Below are 19498 nucleotides of genomic sequence, written 5' to 3'. Positions count from 1 at the left end.
GACAGTCCTTCCAGGGGGAAATAGCTGCTTTGCTGTAATTAAAGTGCCCTGGTGATGCAAGGGCATCTATTAGCTGAAGATCTTCTCAAAAGAACCATCGTTAGGGGCTTTAAACAACCTGCATGGTGAATGGAGAATCAGAATCAGAGGATGGATGGAGAGATGTTTTGTAACATCTCAAAAATCTCCACTTTGTAAGTCGCTCTGGATAAGAGCATCTGCTAAATGCCGTAAATGTAAATGTAAATGTAAATGTAATGTTTTGTACATTGGTAATTTAGGATCGAAGGTGAAAACATGACATGATCAGGGTTCCGTCACTGTGGGTTCCGTCACTGTGGGTTCCATGACTGTGGGTTCCATGACTGTGGGTTCCGTCACTGTGGGTTCCATCACTTGGTTGTTTTCTGCACATTGAAATAAGCAAACCCATCTACAACAGAGATCCATTCAACACACAAACCCGTAGTTAACCTAAAGATCTTCAAAGGTCTCACAAAGGTGAGGCCTCCTCACAGTGTCTCACCACAAAAGCCCTCGCCACAGTGCCCTAGTCAGACGGCGTGTCCCATCAGGAGCACCGAGCAGGGCACAGCCCCTCCCCCCTCCCTCTCCACCAGCACTCAGCGGAGGTGACAGGCGGCTGCCCCGCTCTCCATTACGCCTGACCATGGGCAGGATGACCATGCGGGGTAATTAGTTGGGCTGCAGGAGTCAGCTCTGATCCACGCCACTCTCTGAGGGGAGTGTCGCTCTAGTGTCGCTGAGGGGACGGCCCTCATCCCAACCGGCAGTAAAAGAGTGTGGAAGGCTTTAAGGGCCTGGATGCTCCTGTATCAGAGGATCAGCCCAGAGGATCAGCCTAGAGGATCATCTCAGAGGATCAGCCCAGCTGCAGGCTCCAAAAGGCTCCTAATACACACAGAAAAATAACAAAAACAAAGAACGAAACAACAAAAAATTATTTAAAAAAAAGCGACATGATCATATATGAAAGGATTCTCTTGTATTTTGTTATATCGCAGTGTCAGAAGGATAATGGAATACATGAAAAATAACAGCATTCATTTAGGGCAAACTGGTCACAAATTAGGTAACTTTACTGTGCTTTGTGAAACTGTGTTACATTAATTGGGTAAATGAAATTGTGTTTGTTTAATCTGACTGGAGTATTTTAGCAACTGGCTAAATGGTTAGATGTTTTGTTGTTGACTGCAGCAGAAGAAAAAATATGCATCTCATTAAAAACTGAGCAGTGTGTTCAGTGTTTAATGTGAATTTCGGTTTCTGCTTTTTCAAGTATTATATTTAATGTAAGCTTGTTTTTATTTCCTTTCATTCTTTCTGTTTAATTTCTGATATCTCAACACTATATTTGTTTCCATTTATGTAAACACACTTTTTTAAAGACAAAGACTTGGACCAAAACAAAACAGCTTTTCAAAGAAGACATGCACAACCCCCCCCCCCCCCCCCCCCCCCCCCCCCCCACACACACACACACACACACACACACACACACGCATGCAAGCACACACTCACTCACACACACCCTCACATACACATATACACCCACACCCACACACACACACACTCACACAACCTCCCTCCCAGCAAAAGGGGCTTCCACCCAGACTGACAATAAGCCTGTGGCAGCTGGCCGATCGATCCCCGACAAAGAGGTTAGGGCAGTCAAAAGATTGTTAACTAGCCATTTCATCTCAGAGACATTTAGATGATTGTTTACGCTCCAGTGCCCTCCTACAGCGGGTCTGCCGCCGCACCTGTGCCAAGGCCTGCTTCAAAGCACGCTCGCCCACTTCTGATGACCTCACTGTCCAGAACACAGCCCGGCCACACCCTCCTACACAGAAGTGTGACAAACGCCTTGAACGTATGACTGGGAAAACACAAACAAGATGAACTGAACATGGCAACTTCACACTGTGGTTAAGGCATCACCTGATGATCGTCCTGGGGGTGAGAGAAATACAGTGATACCTTTATGAAAAGCGTGCATCAAACCCAATAGTGAATAATATCAATCTATGCACTATTTCTATCACCCCTGTGTTGCTTGCTGCTTTTAACTGTTCATGGTTGCAACACGAAACAGTCCTGCCACTAACCAGATGACCTCGTCTGCAGCTACCTTAATTAGCATGTAGCACATTGGTTAATTAGAGGGCATATGCTAATGGTCATGACCCCACACTAAAGCTCACGCACCTCTTCCAGGTGCTCAGGCACGCTGATTAGCTGCTAGGTTCCTCCTCCCTTGTCCGGCATCCATGTACCGCTGATTAAATCCAGATGAATGATACAGTGTGTGCAGGCCAAGCAGAGCAGTGCATGTTTTCACATGACAAATATCACCTTGATCTCTGCTGTTAAGACGAAGGCTCAAAGGAGCGTCAACAACATGCACTGATATTTGAAAATAACGCAGCATGTAGATCTTTACTCTGTGACACGTTCGTCCTTCGGTGTTATGACATATCCTCTGGCCGTTTCACAGCTTGCTGCATTTATAACTCTTCTAAGCCTTCACAGATTTTCCAGGGTGTTTGCATTTAACGGAACCTTTAAATGACCCATCAGCCTGTTCTCATTGTGTAGAAGTAAAACCTATAGAGGCCACTTTTCATCTGCTTTAGTGGTGTTACAACTGTATAATGGCTGTTAATTAAGTAAACAGCACAATTAAAATAATTTGCTAATGAAAACAAATGAAAGCACATAACATTCGTTATCCTGCGGACTGCAAGGGTTTGGCATAGATTGTATATGCCACAGTGATATGCTAGTTTTTTATGTAATACTTGTACATCAGTATCTGTCCATGGCATTTACTGGCGACCACAAAGTCAAAGGCCTACAGACCTGTCATTGTGGTGAAGGCTGAGGTTACGTGTGATGATGTCTATGCAATAAGTACAATTCCCTGCAACATAACAAAGATCAATAGAGCATCTGCATGCACTGAAGTCACCACTATGACTCAGATGACTCTTAATAATAAATAGCTGACGCAGAATGTTCTAAACACTATTTGTAAACTGAAACTGCATTTTTTGATAGGATTTTACACAATACACAAGTTTTTTTATCCTGAAACTGGACAACAAAGTAAACACTTGAGTTACACAGAATTTGCTGACTGCGGAAGTAATACTGACACAGATATTTCTTCATCTTATTTTAGAATATTTCATTTCTTTAATGCCATCCTGTTTGCTGACACTCCTAACGAGGCACTACCTCATCGACTATAAAAAGATTTCTCCGTCAGTGACTCCACTTGTTGCTAACAAGTGTCTGTGCAGGATGTTTTGATCTGCCTTTAAGCTTTTTGTGTATTTTTTGGCTGCTGGTTTACGCCAGCACAAAAATAAAACGCACCAAAAAAGTAGGCTTCCTAATCACTACCAAGCATACATTAATGAAGTGCACACTCATTTGTACCTGTGTGCATGCGCGATCTCTGGCTGTTTATGACCCCGCGGCAATGCTCTGGCGTTCGGGTGGGGGTGGGGTGGGGGGGTCTCTTGGTTCCGGTTCTGTGGGCCGGTGGCCTGGCGGTGGGCTGGCCCGCTCTGAGGCTCACCCAGGCAGAGCCGCGCTTCCTGCTCCTCCTTTGTCACACCATTTGGGCTCCTGTGTGTGGGGGCGCCACTGCCCTGGCTCGACTTGGCAGCGCTAACACACACAGACATCTGCTCGCTCTGTCCCTGACCTCCTGGTGAACAGACAGGTCCGGGGCCGCGAGCACTCATTCACAACACCGCCCCGCTGCAATGAAACCCGCTACGGCTGTGTGACATTTAACAAAGTCATGTAATAGTGCATCACTGTGAGTTGTGGTGAACATGTCCACAGACAGCCGTTGGAAGAATATTAATATGGAATAGTGCATACGTAGCAGCTGAGTTACACAAGACATAAAAACAGGCTTACAGTACCCTGTGACAAGGAGAGAGGTTTTACATATGAATGTGTCATTATGTCAAGTGTACAATGGGGAAAGAATTGCTTCTATTTGAGATACAATCATTTTCACCATCGACACATGGTTAAAGGTATTTACTTGCCATATCTTTTAGGCCCATCATATTGCACCTATTTGACTATTCAAGACAAACCTGTATTTATGGCATTAATAGAAACTTAAAATTGTTTGTTTGTTCCAATATGTTGCATATATTTGAAATATGATTTATATTTTATTATATCTCATATATATAATATATATATATATATATATATATATATATATATATATATATATATATATATATATATATATATATATATATATATGAGATATAATATATGTGTATACACATATATATGTGTGTGTGTGTGTGTGTGTGTGTGTGTGTGTGTGTGTGTGTGTGTGTGTGTATTTAGGTACTATATGTATAACGGTTAAAATAGCTGCCTTATTGGAGCCCAAACTATTCGAACTATTCAAGAAAAACACTGTGAACCATAGCATGACTTCCGCACGTCTACTTCCAAATTTCAGAATTTTCTACCAGCCAGGGGACAGTCAACCCGAAGTTAGTGAAAATAAAAGCATTATGAGTATTTTAGGCTTTGCTTTTGCGCCACTTAATTTTTTTAATGGTACTTTATTTTCTCTCTTCCTAGCACAGCCCGGCTCGACAGGGCTTACTTACACAGGTCTTGAACAGGTAAGCCATCAGCGTGCTTCGATAATCATCAGATTAAAGAAGAAAGGCGAACGTGCTCCCACCGTCTCCGCAGCACAGACGCTCGCTCTCTTTCTCTTCCCTCTCCGCAGAATTATTGGAGAGCACGCAATATTAAACCCAGTTTTGTTCGTGCGCACTGGGCCAGAATAACGCGATGATTACGGCCACGAATGGGACAGGTTTCTTTAGCTTGATTTCATGATGGTAATGTAGCCCATACACGGGAGAAGAATGACTGTGATGGGGACATCTGTTCCATGTGTTACACAGCACAGGCCAAGCAGCCCTGGCGCCGTGCGTCCGTCCAACTTCTCAACAGTTTGTTGTGAGTTCAACTCGCCATATAAACCGTATGATTTTCAGTTACCTAAATTTACCACAACTATATTATATACAATGACCCGTTGTAATCGCCATACGCCTGCTTAAATTAAACATGTTATATAATGTCAAGTCTCATCAACTAAGAAAAAAAAACTTACCTAGTTTAAAACAAAGAACTTATATTTTATTTGATAGATAATGCATGAAAGAGAAACACAGAACAATTTTTTAATGCAAGGAACCAAATGTTTTCTGAGCGTTTTATGAGCATAACTTGGAAACCTTGTCTGAGGGATTGAACACGTTTTGATTATACCACCGGTGGCCGAGAGACTCTTCTGTTATTCATAATTAAACTCAATTCCCAAAGTAACATTTATCTTCTAAGGTCTGCGCCTTCCCAGTCACAACGTGTGGCGGAGCTTAGGCGCCAGGTCAGTGCTTCAGCAGCGTTGAGAGGATACCCGCGGGGTCAATCAATAAACCGCGGACAGATACACGGTACGTCCTGTGCATCTGTTGCAGTCCACCGTTTATGGACGATTTGGTTAAATGTTGCATACTAGATTTGAACTTTAGCAAGCGAAACCATGTTTTGGGCTGGATTGTGCAATCTGTGGATATTACGTCGGACGTGACTATTTCTCCAGATTATTGTTGTAGTTGATTGAATTCAGAACGGATATTTTATTTAAAATTCAACTCTTTTTACAGTTTTGACTAGATCGTGTATTTTGTGCGCAGTCGTTTGTGAAAAAAATGCGATGTTTAGAAGGAAGAAATCTGTGAGCACAAATACACATAGTTGCCAATATTTTACCAGATGTGACGGAACTCGATGACCGAAATTTTACTTGCTAAACTGCAACTAAAATTGTATCAGTTTATTTTTGTTTAAAGTTAAATAATGTATTTTAATGAGACTAATTTATACTAGGATTCTAGCACGTTCGATCAGCCTACGCAAATTAATACTGTATTTTTTTTCTCTGTTGCTGCATCTTGCCTTGTAATTGTTTATTCCGTGCGTTTATAATCTGTCATCCAGCGCTTCCGTTTGCTTCTGCCACTTTACCTGGCATTAGCTATTAGTGTAATCGTTAGAGAGGGAATCAACAAAACTGTTGTGCAAATCGAAGAAACAGAGAAATGAATCTGATCACTCATCTATCACGTCCTGCAATAAAAGAGGCGACAAGTCTCAGGCAGATGATTTGATGAATAATCCTCGGTCGTTTTAATTAACTTTTTTGCTGTCCTGTAATGACCAAGCTGGTCAACGGAGACGGTCAATAAGAATCTTAATATCAAACAAATAAAACTTCTCATGATTAAAACCTCCTGCTTTATTAAATTTGAAATTCAAATGAAATTTATGCCGCAAATGCACGGTGCATGTAAATTGAGTATCCCACATCATTATCCCGAGAGGACCTTATATCCAGCGTGAACGTGTCCTCATGAACGACCTGATATATTATCAGTAGCTATCTGCACCACTGGAGAGAGAAACCCCTTCAAGCTAAAAGATAATAATAATAATAATAATTCATAGGTTTGAACTGCTGTCTTTTAACCAAATTTGTAGACATAGTTAATGTATATTTATTTTGCTTCTTAGTATTCAACGGCAAAAAAACAGCCTCAGCACTGAGGATCTGTGTGTTCAACTGAACACGTTTTACTGCATTTGTGACTGATGCAACGAAAAAACCCCCGAGACATTGAAAGTTATACCCAGGGCCCGCCTTTTAAACGGGCCACAGTGAAGACCACCTAATGTAGACCGGTGAGTTATTGATGACATTTCGTCTATGCCTAAACACAAAAGTTGAACGTTATGATACATGTCGTGAATTGTTGTCATTTGGAAAATGTGTTTATTGTTTTATAAAATAAATATTACAACTTCGCCATTTGCTTAAAAGAAAACGGGATATCTTTACGTTCTCTGTAAAGCATACTGAGGTTTTTAAGCTTCTTTTATCTCAAACACTAATTAGGCCTTTGCTACCAAATATTAACCACATTCTCTCAATCAGCGACACAGTAAGAGCAATAATATCAATAATAACACGAATACAATTGTCATATTTATACTACTACCCATTTTGCCTCGTTAAACAATTGTTCAAAAGACATTATTATTTCAGAAAAAGAGTTCAACTTATCAAAACAATTTCAGTCTCTCCCATTTAACTCGAGCTTCTTCCGCTCGTTATATTAAGGGGGTGTTGGAGGGGGAGGAGAACTTGTCTGAAGTGCTCTATTGATGACCTCACGCTAGAATGTGTCCGCGTGAAGGTGCGGCCACTCTGATTGGTCGCCTGTGTCACAGCGGCACTTCAAAGGCGGAGAGGAGCCTACAATTGTGCTGGAATGGGCGGACCACATCATTGTATTGCACACCTCTAAAAAAAACACTGCTCTGATTCATAAATATAAAAAGATCCTCTGAGGAGGGCACTTTTGTGATGGCAACTTCACTTCTAGGGGTGAGTCTAAGGAGTTTCTTGCTGGTTTAATTAGTCCTTTCATTGTTCTGTCGAAGGGATTAAAATTACTTCGGTCAGCGAAGGAGAGACAGTCACTTCATTATGTTTTAAGGAAGCGAGTGGAGAGAACCGACCAGAGGTTCATTTCTCAGCTGCGACACAGTTTATAGGCTGCGTATTCCTCTCATGTACCTAGTACGTGCATGTTTGCATTTATATTATATATTGTGCCTGAAGCATACAAACTGTGTTAGTGTTCTTTAATATAGTGTTTAACACGCTTCGGTGGGGTATATGTCTTCTAGTCGACTTTTATAATGTAGCATTAGTTTAGCACGTGTCTACCTCAACATGTGATATCACTAAACGAGGGAAATGTTTGGTTTGCTGTTATGATCAACGCCACTGTCTGAAACTCACCTTCAAATCGTTTATTCCAGGAGGAACCGAGATTAGGTTCGACTCCTTTAGCCATGTTGGCTGCGACGTGCAACAAGATCGGGAGTCCTTCTCCGTCCTCCATTTCGGATAACTCTTCGTTTGGTAAAGGATTTCACCCGTGGAAACGTGCAGCGGCCAGCAGCTGTAGTTTGGGCTCCGGTTTATCCACTTTCGGAGTCACCAGGAACGGTAGCGGTTTGGCGGAGTCCTTTGGTACGAACGGCACCACGGGATCCAGCGCGTTCTCCTTGACGTCCGGGACTTCGTCCAACTCCCACTTCGGAAACGATTATTCTGTTTTCCAGTCGTCGGTCTCCAACGGCTCCCAGGAGCCCGGTCATCAGCCGGTGTTTATTTCTAAGGTGCACACGTCCGTGGACGGTTTGCAAGGCATCTATCCGAGAATGAGCGTGGCGCATCCGTACGAGTCGTGGTTCAAGTCCTCGCATCCGGGCATACCCACGGGTGATGTGGGCGCCACGGGAGCATCCGCCTGGTGGGATGTGGGAGCGGGCTGGATCGATGTTCAGAACCCGAACGGTGCCGCACTACAGACCTCCCTACACTCAGGAGGGCTTCAGACGTCGTTACACTCGCCCCTGGGGGGATACAACTCGGACTACTCCAGTTTAAGTCACTCTGCCTTTAGTACGAGCGCGTCCCCGCATCTCCTGACGACTGGTCAGCATATAATGGACGGATTCAAACCGGTGCTGTCCTCCTATCCGGACGCTAGTCCCTCTCCCCTGGGTGGAGCGGGTGGTACCATGTTGACTGGGGGTCCATCGACCTCGTTGGCAGGTTCTCCGCGATCTTCAGCGCGGCGCTACTCGGGCAGAGCCACCTGTGACTGCCCGAACTGTCAGGAAGCGGAGCGCCTGGGGCCGGCGGGGGCCAGCCTGCGGAGGAAAGGACTCCACAGCTGTCACATCCCCGGGTGCGGGAAGGTGTACGGTAAAACTTCGCATCTCAAGGCGCACTTGAGGTGGCACACGGGAGAGAGACCGTTTGTGTGCAACTGGCTGTTCTGTGGGAAAAGGTTTACGCGCTCCGACGAGCTCCAGCGACATTTACGCACGCACACAGGCGAGAAGCGCTTCGCTTGTCCCGTGTGCAACAAACGGTTTATGCGGAGCGATCACCTCAGTAAACACGTCAAAACACACAGTGCCGGAGGCTCCACGGGGTCAGGATCCGGGGGCAGTGGAGGCAAACGAGGCAGCGATACCGACAGCGAGCACAGCGTACCCGGCAGTCCCTCGTGCCATTCACCCGACCTGTTGCAACCCACCGAGGCGGTTCCGCCAGGCATGACCGGCCGCGGTAACGCCCTCGATTAATCACGCGCAACGTTCACCCGAACAGGGAACCGTAAGACTCGGGCGGGTTCATATCCACTCATGCCCACACACAGGTTTCTGTTGTTATTTGAGAAACACTTAAGGCCATTTCACTTTGGTTCTCGTGCTAAAACCCACAGTGAGTGCTGGTCCGGTGAAATGCTTCGTGACAGAGTCACAGGAATAAAGAATAGGCCTAAACTTTAAGCTAAATCTGGGCACAGAGCGAATTCGCTTAAAATGCACATATTAGTGGGTACGTATTGGATATAACCTAATTTACGCATGGCAAGTTCTGAAATGCCAATCGGTGAAGTGGCCGGCAATATTTTGTTTCTGGTATGTTTTCTCAAAACCAAACAGTGGCACTTTATTCATGAACACTACTGAAATTCATCTGTGTGGCTAATCGGGCAACAAAAATAAAAATGATGTAGGGTTGCCAAGTCTTTTCGCCATTTATCAGTTTCTTTAATATTGGAAAATTCCTTATATAAATCGCATTTTGGTCTTCATTCAAACAGAGTACAAAGGCTGACCATATTTGTATGAAATGTACTTATTTCCTATCGCTGCAAACGAATGTACATACTGAAAATGTATAGAATAGTTTAGAAGATTATTACATTCCGGTGTAAAAGTTTGGGTAATGTATTGTCCAAGATACAATTTTTGCATAGTATTTTTAGTTGTATATTGACACTAGTAAATATATAAAATTGTATGGGAGTGCATTTTTGTCAAGACGTCATATTTATCCATGAACTGGACATGTTTTGGCAATCTACAATAGTCGAACTTTTAAACTGTAAAGATTTAAAAATCGGAAATTCATTCGGTGTTTAATCAGGTTTTCTAATTTATGTGAGCATGCACGTGTAAGATGAGCGTTCATTTCACAGCATTAATTTTCAAGATTGGCTCTCTAATTTAAGCCACTCAATAAAGTCAACATGGATTCAGTTACTATCAACTCGCACTGAAGTTTATTTGCCTTTATATGTCATTTAACTTTTGAAGTTATGTCAAAGGGTTGTTTCAGTTAATTATTCGAGAAATCTGGGCAGATTTGTAGCAGTTAATCTTGGAAGAAGAGCAAATTTGTATAAAACATAGAGCAAATGTTTACTGACGGATCGAAAAAGTGATTCAAAACAAGTATGGGTAATAGTTATCAGATCGATCTAACAATAGATAATATGTGCTCAGTACATATAGGATAAATTATAAGTGTTACCTTAGATATCATTGTTTCATTATTTGTGTGCAAACACTGATTGACAGTTATGAAAACAAGTTGCCTCATATTCAAATATCTCGGTAACTTGAACGGTGTAAAGTCACACAAATCACTTAAATTAAATCAGGTGTTTATTGGATCGACAGCTATATAATTTCAAAATACACATTTTAATGTTGAAATACGTAAAATACTTAGCATAATCTGCCATCCAAAATATTTATGTTCAGTACTTACATCTGTTCATCTGTGAAAACGATGTAGACGTGTGAACTCAATATTGTCTAATAGTCTAATTGAAATATCTAAATATGACCTGGAAACTAGAACAAATATTTTCCTATTTAAAATGCCAAAATATTAATTGATGTTAAACACGAAGTTTTAGTACTAATTAAGGCTTCATGACAATTCTTAAAGTTGTGATATGTAGTTGATAATTTGTGAAAATATATTACGCAGTTTTTACAACGTATCAACACATAGTTTCAAGGATTTAAAATATGAGTGAAATACAGTATAGTCCATATGTAATAAATTATCATTTGTGGATGTTCAGCGAAAATCACAACAGGGTTTTGGTTTACGTTTTTAATGGAGTCAGTGCGGGTCACATGACTAAACTGGTTCTGTGCATTTTCAGTTTTTGTGGACCATAAGTTCTCATGAAATATTTTTCCTTATTCTTAGTTGTTTTAATAAAGTTGCTCAAATTATAGACAAATTCTGAAACGAAATCGTTGGTCAAGCTGAAAACCACGAGGACACTGCGCCCCCGCGTGTTCACGCTGGAACTGTGTTAGTTCATTCTTTTTTGGGGGCTAGAGCTAAGAAAGCGGTAAAAAAGACATTCTATACATATAAAATACATATAAAAATCTGACATGAATTACAAAAACAGTAAAGTAGGATAGAAACAGTGATAAACAATGCTGTGTTATTTTTTGCTGAAAATCTGAAGTTAGTAGTACTTTGTAGGTGTAATACATTGACATTACATTGACAAATACATTGTACATTGAAATATTATTTACACAAAATAGTTTCTATCAGAGAATAATAATAACAAAAATCATAGCATATAGTAATATCATAAATAATATATCATAAATAACAACACAGCAACAGCAACACACCAACATTGCTAGTACAGCAGAAGATAATTAACAAAAGGACAAATATTTTCCATCATTTTTCTATGGACACTCATTCTTAAATTATTAATAAAAATATTTTAATAAAAGAACACAGCAAAATATTTATAAAATCACTTAATTTAATTTTAAGTTTATTTCTGACAGAGCAAACAGATCTGAGGCATTTGAAACAAAGTGAAGCCTATAAATGACAAGAATAGCATACTGTACATAAAAGTCACACTGACGTGATATTACTGTCATATAACAGTTTATGGCCAAGTTGAAATAACTTTTATTTAACAGTTGTCACTTACATATTGAGTTCTCAACACAGACACTGAGTTGCAGACACTGAGCTGTAGGTTGATTTAACTTTACGTCAAAGTTTTGCTTCAGCTATTTATTTGTGAGATGTAAGCACATTATATAGATTATTAGCAGTTCTCCCTGGAAGGAGAGGAAATGTATAGGCCTATATTAAACATAAAGACCAAATGTTTATCTGGCTGGAAACCTTTGATCAATAGAAGATTTTCCTTTCTGGAAACTGTCATTAATTATGGCTCCCATCATAAAACAGCATCTCTAGCACAAGGGTAGCTCTGTCATTCTGTATGTCAGTTATATTTGTCAGATGTTGCATCAGCTGAAATATATGTCTGATATATTGTCTGTGGGGCTTGGCCTTTAATCGAGATTTCATTCTTGATGGACGCTTCTGCAAAAGGGACGATGGAGATTTTTAGTTAGCTAAAACAAACAAAAAACTGAAGATAGATTAGATTACAATTAGATAGAAACAAACAAACAAACAAACAAACAAAAAACTTCAGGAGTAAAAGATTCCAAATTTCAGCAATTCTGTCACCCAGGATATCTGGCAGCTTCATATTCAACAAAATGGCAGTCATGGTCCTGTGGTAGGGAATTGATCTTGTCACCGGAGGGTCATGGGTTTGATTCCCAGACCTGAGGCCATGACTGAGGTGCCCTTGAGCAAGGCACCTAACCCCAACTGCTCCCCGGGCGCCAGGCTAGGGCTGCCCACCGCTCTGGGCACGTGTGATCCACAGCCCCCTAGTAATCACTAGTGTGTTTGTTGTAACTGCACAGATGGGTAAATGCAAAGGACAAATTTCGATTGCGGTGAAAAATCACAATTGCCAAATATGGCACATTTCATTTCGTAAAATGACATAAGAATTTGGCTTGTGGTCACATGCAATTGCTAAAATGCAGAATGTATTTCTCCATTGTTGAATGTAAAACATTGACTCCCAAGCTGTGATCCTGGAGTAAAACATTTGACCTGCTCTAACTCACTTAACCCACACAATGGGACCCACTGTGTGATTGTACACGTGATCTCAGGAATCAACTTACTTTTAAGACGAGATAAATATAAATATAATTGTCCTTAAATAAGGACAAATACTGAGCTACAAATTCCAGGGAGCCAGGACTGCACCTGGAAATATACAACATGAAACATCTCCTACACCAGAACATTTCAGATGACAGTCCTCCCTTCATCCGTGAGTCAGGTCTGATGAACAAGTGTTTCCTGAAAGCATAATGGTCTGTTTTTAAGCTCCATTGGAACGACAGTTGGGAAATCATTTCATTTTTACTGCACGTTAAATAAAATTTGCTTCTAACGCAAAGAAACCTGTGTGGTTGCAGTGAGCTGTTGTTAGCACCTCTGTTTCAGGCTGGCTGCTTTCAACTCTGTCATCAGTCACCCACAGTCTATCTGGAAGGATGGAAGGACACAGGGGATTTGCATCTCTTACAATCTATTATTGTGCTGTTCTGTTAATGACAGAAAAAAGGATGGACAGTACTTGCATAATTACTGATTATTATAAGTGTGGATTATTGGTTGGACTGACAGAAGCAGCCCAGGTGTGTTTCTGCCGTTTTCACAGTGCTGTTCTGCTCAGTCCAGGAGTAAAGGCAGTTTTGCCTATACTGTTTCATATTTCTGGAGATAGTTAGACATGCATTTAAAGAGCAACAATGTGCATGTTTGTTATTATTACACATGTCAGTCTTACACTTTTCTCAGATTTAAATTAGGATAAGGCATTAGTACAACTTGTAGGCTCCAAGATGTGAAACTGTTGGATATATTTTTAAAAGTGCACTGAATTCTAAAGCAATATTCAAAATAAATTCTAAAGAAAGATTCTAAATCAACAGTACATAAAGCATTACATCAGCAGCCACTGTGCCTTCACATGTTTAAGAAAATTAGAAGTAGAAGTAGAATTTAGAACTACTAGAGATTAGAAGTAGAATTTTCAAATTCTAAAACCTATAAAAATCTTCTTTTTTTTTTTTTTGCACTGCAACTACATTGACCCGATCGACACTAGAACTTACAATTGGTTAAAAGTTCTGCAATGATGATGCAGGTGCGGCCCAGTTGAGCAGCATCTACAGCTTTCTGCACAATCTGGACCACAGCAAACATGTAAAATGCAAACATTTCATTTGACCTTGCTTTGAAACGAAATCACTTTAATTGTTTCATTCAAGCAATTTGATCTAATACCCTATCAGTAGTATAAAATATTTATATGTGAGTTTATACTGATGTCTTAGCATTCTTTTGCTTACTAAATTAAATTAACCATAACATTGAAAAGCCAAACCTATGGTGTGAATACTGATTAAATGCAATTCCCAAGTTACAGTTTCATTATTGTATCTAAAATAAATAGCTTGAATTCATTTGTCATCCTGTTCTGGCTAAATAAAGTTATATTATAATAAATAATTTAAAGGTAGTATGTAACAATTATATGAGACTTTAAAGTATAGAACAATAGCTTATAGTACTGGCTATAATAGCATTGTTTTGTATACAAATGTATGTAATACAGTGTTGACTTGTTAATGGAAGCTTGGTTGGCCATTAGTGGAAGACATGAGCATGCTTCATATGTGATTTTATTTGTCACAAACATCTTTGTTTTACCAAGCAGCTTTCAGTTGGTAATGACACTACACACTGATCTCTTCATCAAACAAAAATAGGAGTATCACCTGTTGCCACTCATCAGCATCAAGACTGGAATAAAAATCCTCCTGGAAATGTCACATTTAAGAACACAAAGTGAAACAAAATTTTCGTGCATGTTTTATTTCATTTGTTTTTAATTAGTCTTATTATTATTTGCTTGTTATCTGATGTCACAGGATGCCCACTGGAGTCTACAAAGTGAAGGGCATTATTTTTACTGCTGCATTCAGTGCCACCTGGTGGTCAAGTGCAATAATGGCTGCGTCTTAAGATACAATGGGAGGAATAAACACTCACGTGATGAACAGTAAACTTGTGGTGCTTAATCTTACTAGGTCCTATTGTCCCATAATCTTTCTCAGCTTCTAGAGTGCTCTATAGTCAAAACTGTATCAGTTTTAATATTATTTGTTGACTATTTGTTACTTGTTACTTCTGCTAACAGAATAACAGCTAACAGGTAATGCATGGACGTAATTTCAAAAGTGGGGGGGGGACATGGATTCGTCGCTATATAAATATTTGGTTTTAACCGTAAAAACTGGAGGGGACTTTTGAAAAAGTGGGGGGGACATGTCCCCCCCCCCAATTACGTCCATGAGGTAATGTACCAATCCAATGAAAAAACAAATATGTGACTATGCGTGATAAACAGACTTTGACTGCTAGATTTAGATTTGTGTCTCACTCCTGTTTAAAAAAAATTTTTTTTGTGTGTGTAGTAGTACTTACATATATATTTTACTTCAGTAACAAAATCTAGTATTTATTATAGCACAATTACAGTACTATATTTAATACTCTCCGTGTCCAGGGCTGAAGTGGCTTCATCGAGCAGCAGCACTTTGGGCTTGCGTACCAGAGCTCGAGCGATGGCTATCCTCTGTTTCTGCCCTCCAGACAACTGAGTGCCTTTATCCCATTATGGATGCTCATAAGGAAATCTAGCGTTATCCAGAATAAGGATCAGTTTGTGCTTTGACTTTGAATTTGTACACTTCTCTTGGATCAGCTGAATTTACCCTTGAGTCATGATTATTTCTTTCATTATTACAATTTCTTTGAATTCTTCGACAGATAGGTATGTCTGTTTGAGTTAGTGCTGGGCGGTATAGCGGTTTGCACCGAAAACCGGTGTTTATTTTTGTTATCACATGTTAACAGGGTTGCCAACTTTTCAAGATCACTTGGAGTGAGATTTGATCTTTGGGGGCGGGGGGGGGGGTGGCGAGTGTAAATTGTTGGGGGGGGGGGGGGGTGTAAAATGGACACAAATTAAGTATTATATCACGATCGATCGATCGCCAGTGGTTGGCGCCAGAGTGAACTAGTAACTCATTGAATCATAGATGTAGATCAAAGATAAATAAACTAGATTTTTTTCAGCGTGAGAAATCATATGTATGGCGTGAGAGTGTGTGAAGACAGTCAAGTGCGCGTGTCTCATGCTCATTGCGTGAGAGTTGGCAACCCTGTTTCTTATTCACAGCATCAGGAATATGGTGGGACAATTTAAGGTGGAATTTTAAATAACAAATTGGTGATTTTAGTCCAATGATTTTCTTACTGCTGTGAATTACTGTCTAGTGTCCTTTCCATTACACGAAATGTAAAATTAATGTTTTCGATTCTATGAAAACATTGCACAGTGTAAGTAATGTAGCTAATATCAGCTTTTTAAAAAACATGCAACCTGGCTCCATAGATGAAAACAAACGCAGTTCAGCGCCCATTGTCTTTCGCCTTTCAAAATAATCATTAATTAATGATGTAATTATTAAATGTAACACAGTGCAATACTAAAAACCAGTTCAAACTCTGTGAGTGTACACGTTAGCAATATATGATGATTAAGTTGAACCAATGTTTGCTACAAATTGATTCAGTTGGCGTCAAGTTGTAGCTACACGTACTGGTTGACAGTCTCCTCAGTTAGTGCTTTTGTGGCACAAATTGAAGTTACCAGTGGCGAACCGTCAGGGCCTTCAATGCCTTCTCTGAAGGTAGATTGATCTTGAAAAAGATGCTTTATCTATTATATGTAATATATGTTATTAACGCTTCACCAATGATTTGTATTTCTCCTCTAAATCGGCTTTCAAATCCACTTTAAGTGCTTGTGATAGAAAAAAAAAACTAAAAATCAACCAATCAGAATATTTCACATCGTTGTTTCTAGGTAAAACAGAGAAAGGACCTCCCCCTGGACCTTCTGTTTCTGTTGCATACCCTTGCCCTTTACATTAAGAGAGGCTTTTATTATGGATTGGCAGCAAGTACTTTTTTCACTTTTACTCAATACATTTTTGGATGCATACTTTTACTTGAGTAAAATTTGGTTCAAGTAACAGTACATTTACTTGAGTAAAATTGTTGAATACTCTACCCACCTCTGGTTGTATGTAACTTTCAGATATGCTCAAAACATTCTGAACATCCACGGTGCTATTTTCAGAGTGTGGCTCAAAGGGCACAAAGGGTTGCTTCTGCTTCAGGCCAAGGAAGTCAATATTCCCCAAAGCCCCTGTGCAGACCCCCTATGGCACAGGCGTAATTTGTTGATGGGGGGGGGGGGCGAACAAAAGTTGTTCGGGGTGGGCGGGGTGTATGGTCATTAAATGACTCGTGCTCTAGGCGCCATCCTGCAGCAATTATAGTTTATTTTCATTAATTTTCATACGGAAAACTGTATTCTGAGCTTATGATAAGGCGGACACCCAAGCCCGCCCATAGATCCGCCCCTGCTTGCTCTGATCACATCTCCCTCTTAAACTCCCAGTCGTTGGTGAATACTGGCTTCAGATACTTCGAGCCACTACCTCCAATTGGATCACAGACCTCGGATGTGACCGCCATCCAAAATCACATCTTGGGGAAAGTCAATGGAATTCCAGAGCATAAGAGGAAGCGCAGGCCAAAGTACAACTACTTGGGCCGCTTTGAGAAGGACCCAGAGGCTTATGCAGACAAGCACAGAGAGCTGAAAGCCCCCAGAATTGTCTGTGAGAAATCCAAACAAAAGAAAGTGCATCCAAAACCAAGGTCAAAGTTTAACTACCTGGGTCGCTTCACAAAATAACCAGGGAGTGAAAATGGTGCACTAAGAACGGAAGGGAGGGATAGCAGCTGTTGCGATGCAGATCACAGAGAAGAGTCTCCAAGCGTGGGTGCTCAGCCCCGGCGCGGGGTGTGAGACGCGTGGCCGCTGGTTCGCTGAGCATCGCTTGGAAATTCACGCCGCAATCTGCTCTAGGGTGCATGACAAAAAAACGCAGCATGTTTGACTCCTCCAAGCATAGAGTAAAAGGCACATACTTAGAGATATATGTCAGTACGGACGAGAGAGCAGGAATGAAGGTAGGAGCTCCATAATATGCTTCTGAATGCTAATTTAACTTTTCAGCAACATTTTCTCCTTGTAAAAAAATTTCACTGAAAACCTATTGGTTCATTTGTTTCCAGTGAAATCCAGCACAATGACTGCTCTAGTCTTAAATTGTAACAAGAATTTAACTGACCTTCATTTTAAATATAACCTTAATCCGCAGATGTCTAAGAGCAAGAACATTAGAACCTCTGAGTTTGTGACCTGCCCGCACTGCTGCTGCTGTATCCCTCCTCTTGTCGCACAGATCAACATCCCCAAGTGTGCTGCCATTAGGAACAAGCTCCGTTAACCAGTCACTCCATCTCTTTGCAGTCCATTTCTGCTTTTCTGTGCAGTCATTGCTACATCATGAATGGTTGCTGACCCAGCCATTAAATTTTTTATCAATAAAGGCCTTCAGATGTTTCCTATTACTGTGATGTTTGTTTTATTATTATTTTATTATTATTTTTATATATAGCACATTTTATAACATGTCACAAGTGCATGGGTTCAGGTCCCTAATTAGCAAACCAGGGTCAACAGTGGCAAGGAAAATTATGAAGATACCTTGGAAGGACCAAGAATCAAAATGGAACCCATCCTTCATTGGGCTGCCCAGCTAGTAGAAGTCCATATTTATGGTTCTATTTCTAGGCCGAGTAGTCCCTCCAATGTGGATGTTGGGCCTTAGGTAGGAGTTGGCATCGGCCTGGAGGTGACCAGAGTCATGAGCGGTCACTGAGCCATTGCTTTCCACCCAGATCATTATCACAACTAGAGTGAATGCATTACATGGCTGGATGACAGCATAAACATCTCAGATTACCAGAAGATTCAATGACTGGGGGTTAGGGTTAGGGGTTCTCGAGCTCCACACCTTTGTATGTAGGAAGGATTGATTAAATAGGTGAGTCTTCATTCGAGATTTAAAGATTGGAACTGTGCCAGAATCTCGAATTGGAGCTGCAGACTGAGTAATTGTCTCCATAAGCTCAGGGAACCCTCATGGTCCCTGCTTTGTCCTGGACTTTCATTCTGCTTGGGTTGCTTTGAGAAGGACCCAGAGGCTTATGGAGAAAGTTACTGCACAGAGGTGCAGCAGGATGGGAGAGATGGAGAAAGTTATCTTTGCTCTACTGCTGACATGGCTGAGGTACTATGGAAGAACCTGATGGTAGAGATAATGATGCACGGCAGCTTCAGAAATACAGGGGACATACATACAGTACATGCAGAGATGATTTTCCTGCTGGTACATCATCAGGGAAGAGAGTGCAACAGAGAAGTGACATGTGAGAACACCAGTCATACTGGGAGGATGGCACTACAGCAGGACAGAGTGAAAATCTCTGACGGGAACCGATTAGGTTGTTTAGCCTGATAGACAATTGTATCAGCTTGTT

The 19498-nt window shown here is 40.9% G+C and overlaps 1 protein-coding gene across 3 annotated transcripts; it reads left to right on the top strand.

The window, feature by feature from the left end:
• The first annotated feature begins 4906 nt into the window (after nucleotides 1–4906).
• Nucleotides 4907–10285, top strand: sp8b (sp8 transcription factor b). 3 transcript variants are annotated; one of them, XM_076971327.1, is made up of 4 exons: nucleotides 4907–5043; nucleotides 5431–5543; nucleotides 6664–6831; nucleotides 7978–10285. In XM_076971327.1, the coding sequence occupies exon 4, from the start codon at nucleotides 8011–8013 to the stop codon at nucleotides 9316–9318; it is 1308 nt and encodes a 435-aa protein (XP_076827442.1). In that variant the 5' UTR covers nucleotides 4907–5043; nucleotides 5431–5543; nucleotides 6664–6831; nucleotides 7978–8010; the 3' UTR covers nucleotides 9319–10285. The 3 variants fall into 3 exon arrangements, with proteins under 3 accessions (XP_076827442.1, XP_076827440.1, XP_076827441.1); XM_076971325.1 differs by lacking the exons at nucleotides 4907–5043; nucleotides 5431–5543; nucleotides 6664–6831 and adding an exon at nucleotides 7321–7537; XM_076971326.1 differs by lacking the exons at nucleotides 4907–5043; nucleotides 5431–5543; nucleotides 6664–6831 and adding an exon at nucleotides 7552–7732.
• Nucleotides 10286–19498: the final 9213 nt, after the last annotated feature.

This window comes from Brachyhypopomus gauderio, chromosome 13 (genome assembly GCF_052324685.1).
Source record: "Brachyhypopomus gauderio isolate BG-103 chromosome 13, BGAUD_0.2, whole genome shotgun sequence".
Classification (NCBI taxonomy): Eukaryota; Metazoa; Chordata; class Actinopteri; order Gymnotiformes; family Hypopomidae; genus Brachyhypopomus; species Brachyhypopomus gauderio.
This window is presented reverse-complemented; position numbering and strand designations above follow the sequence as displayed.

Coding starts and splice junctions, on each gene's coding strand:
- sp8b (XM_076971325.1), top strand. CDS start 7,517: ATGGCAACTTCACTTCTAGGG. Junction 7,538..7,977: donor TGGCAACTTCACTTCTAGGG/GTGAGTCTAAGG, acceptor CGTTTATTCCAG/GAGGAACCGAGATTAGGTTC.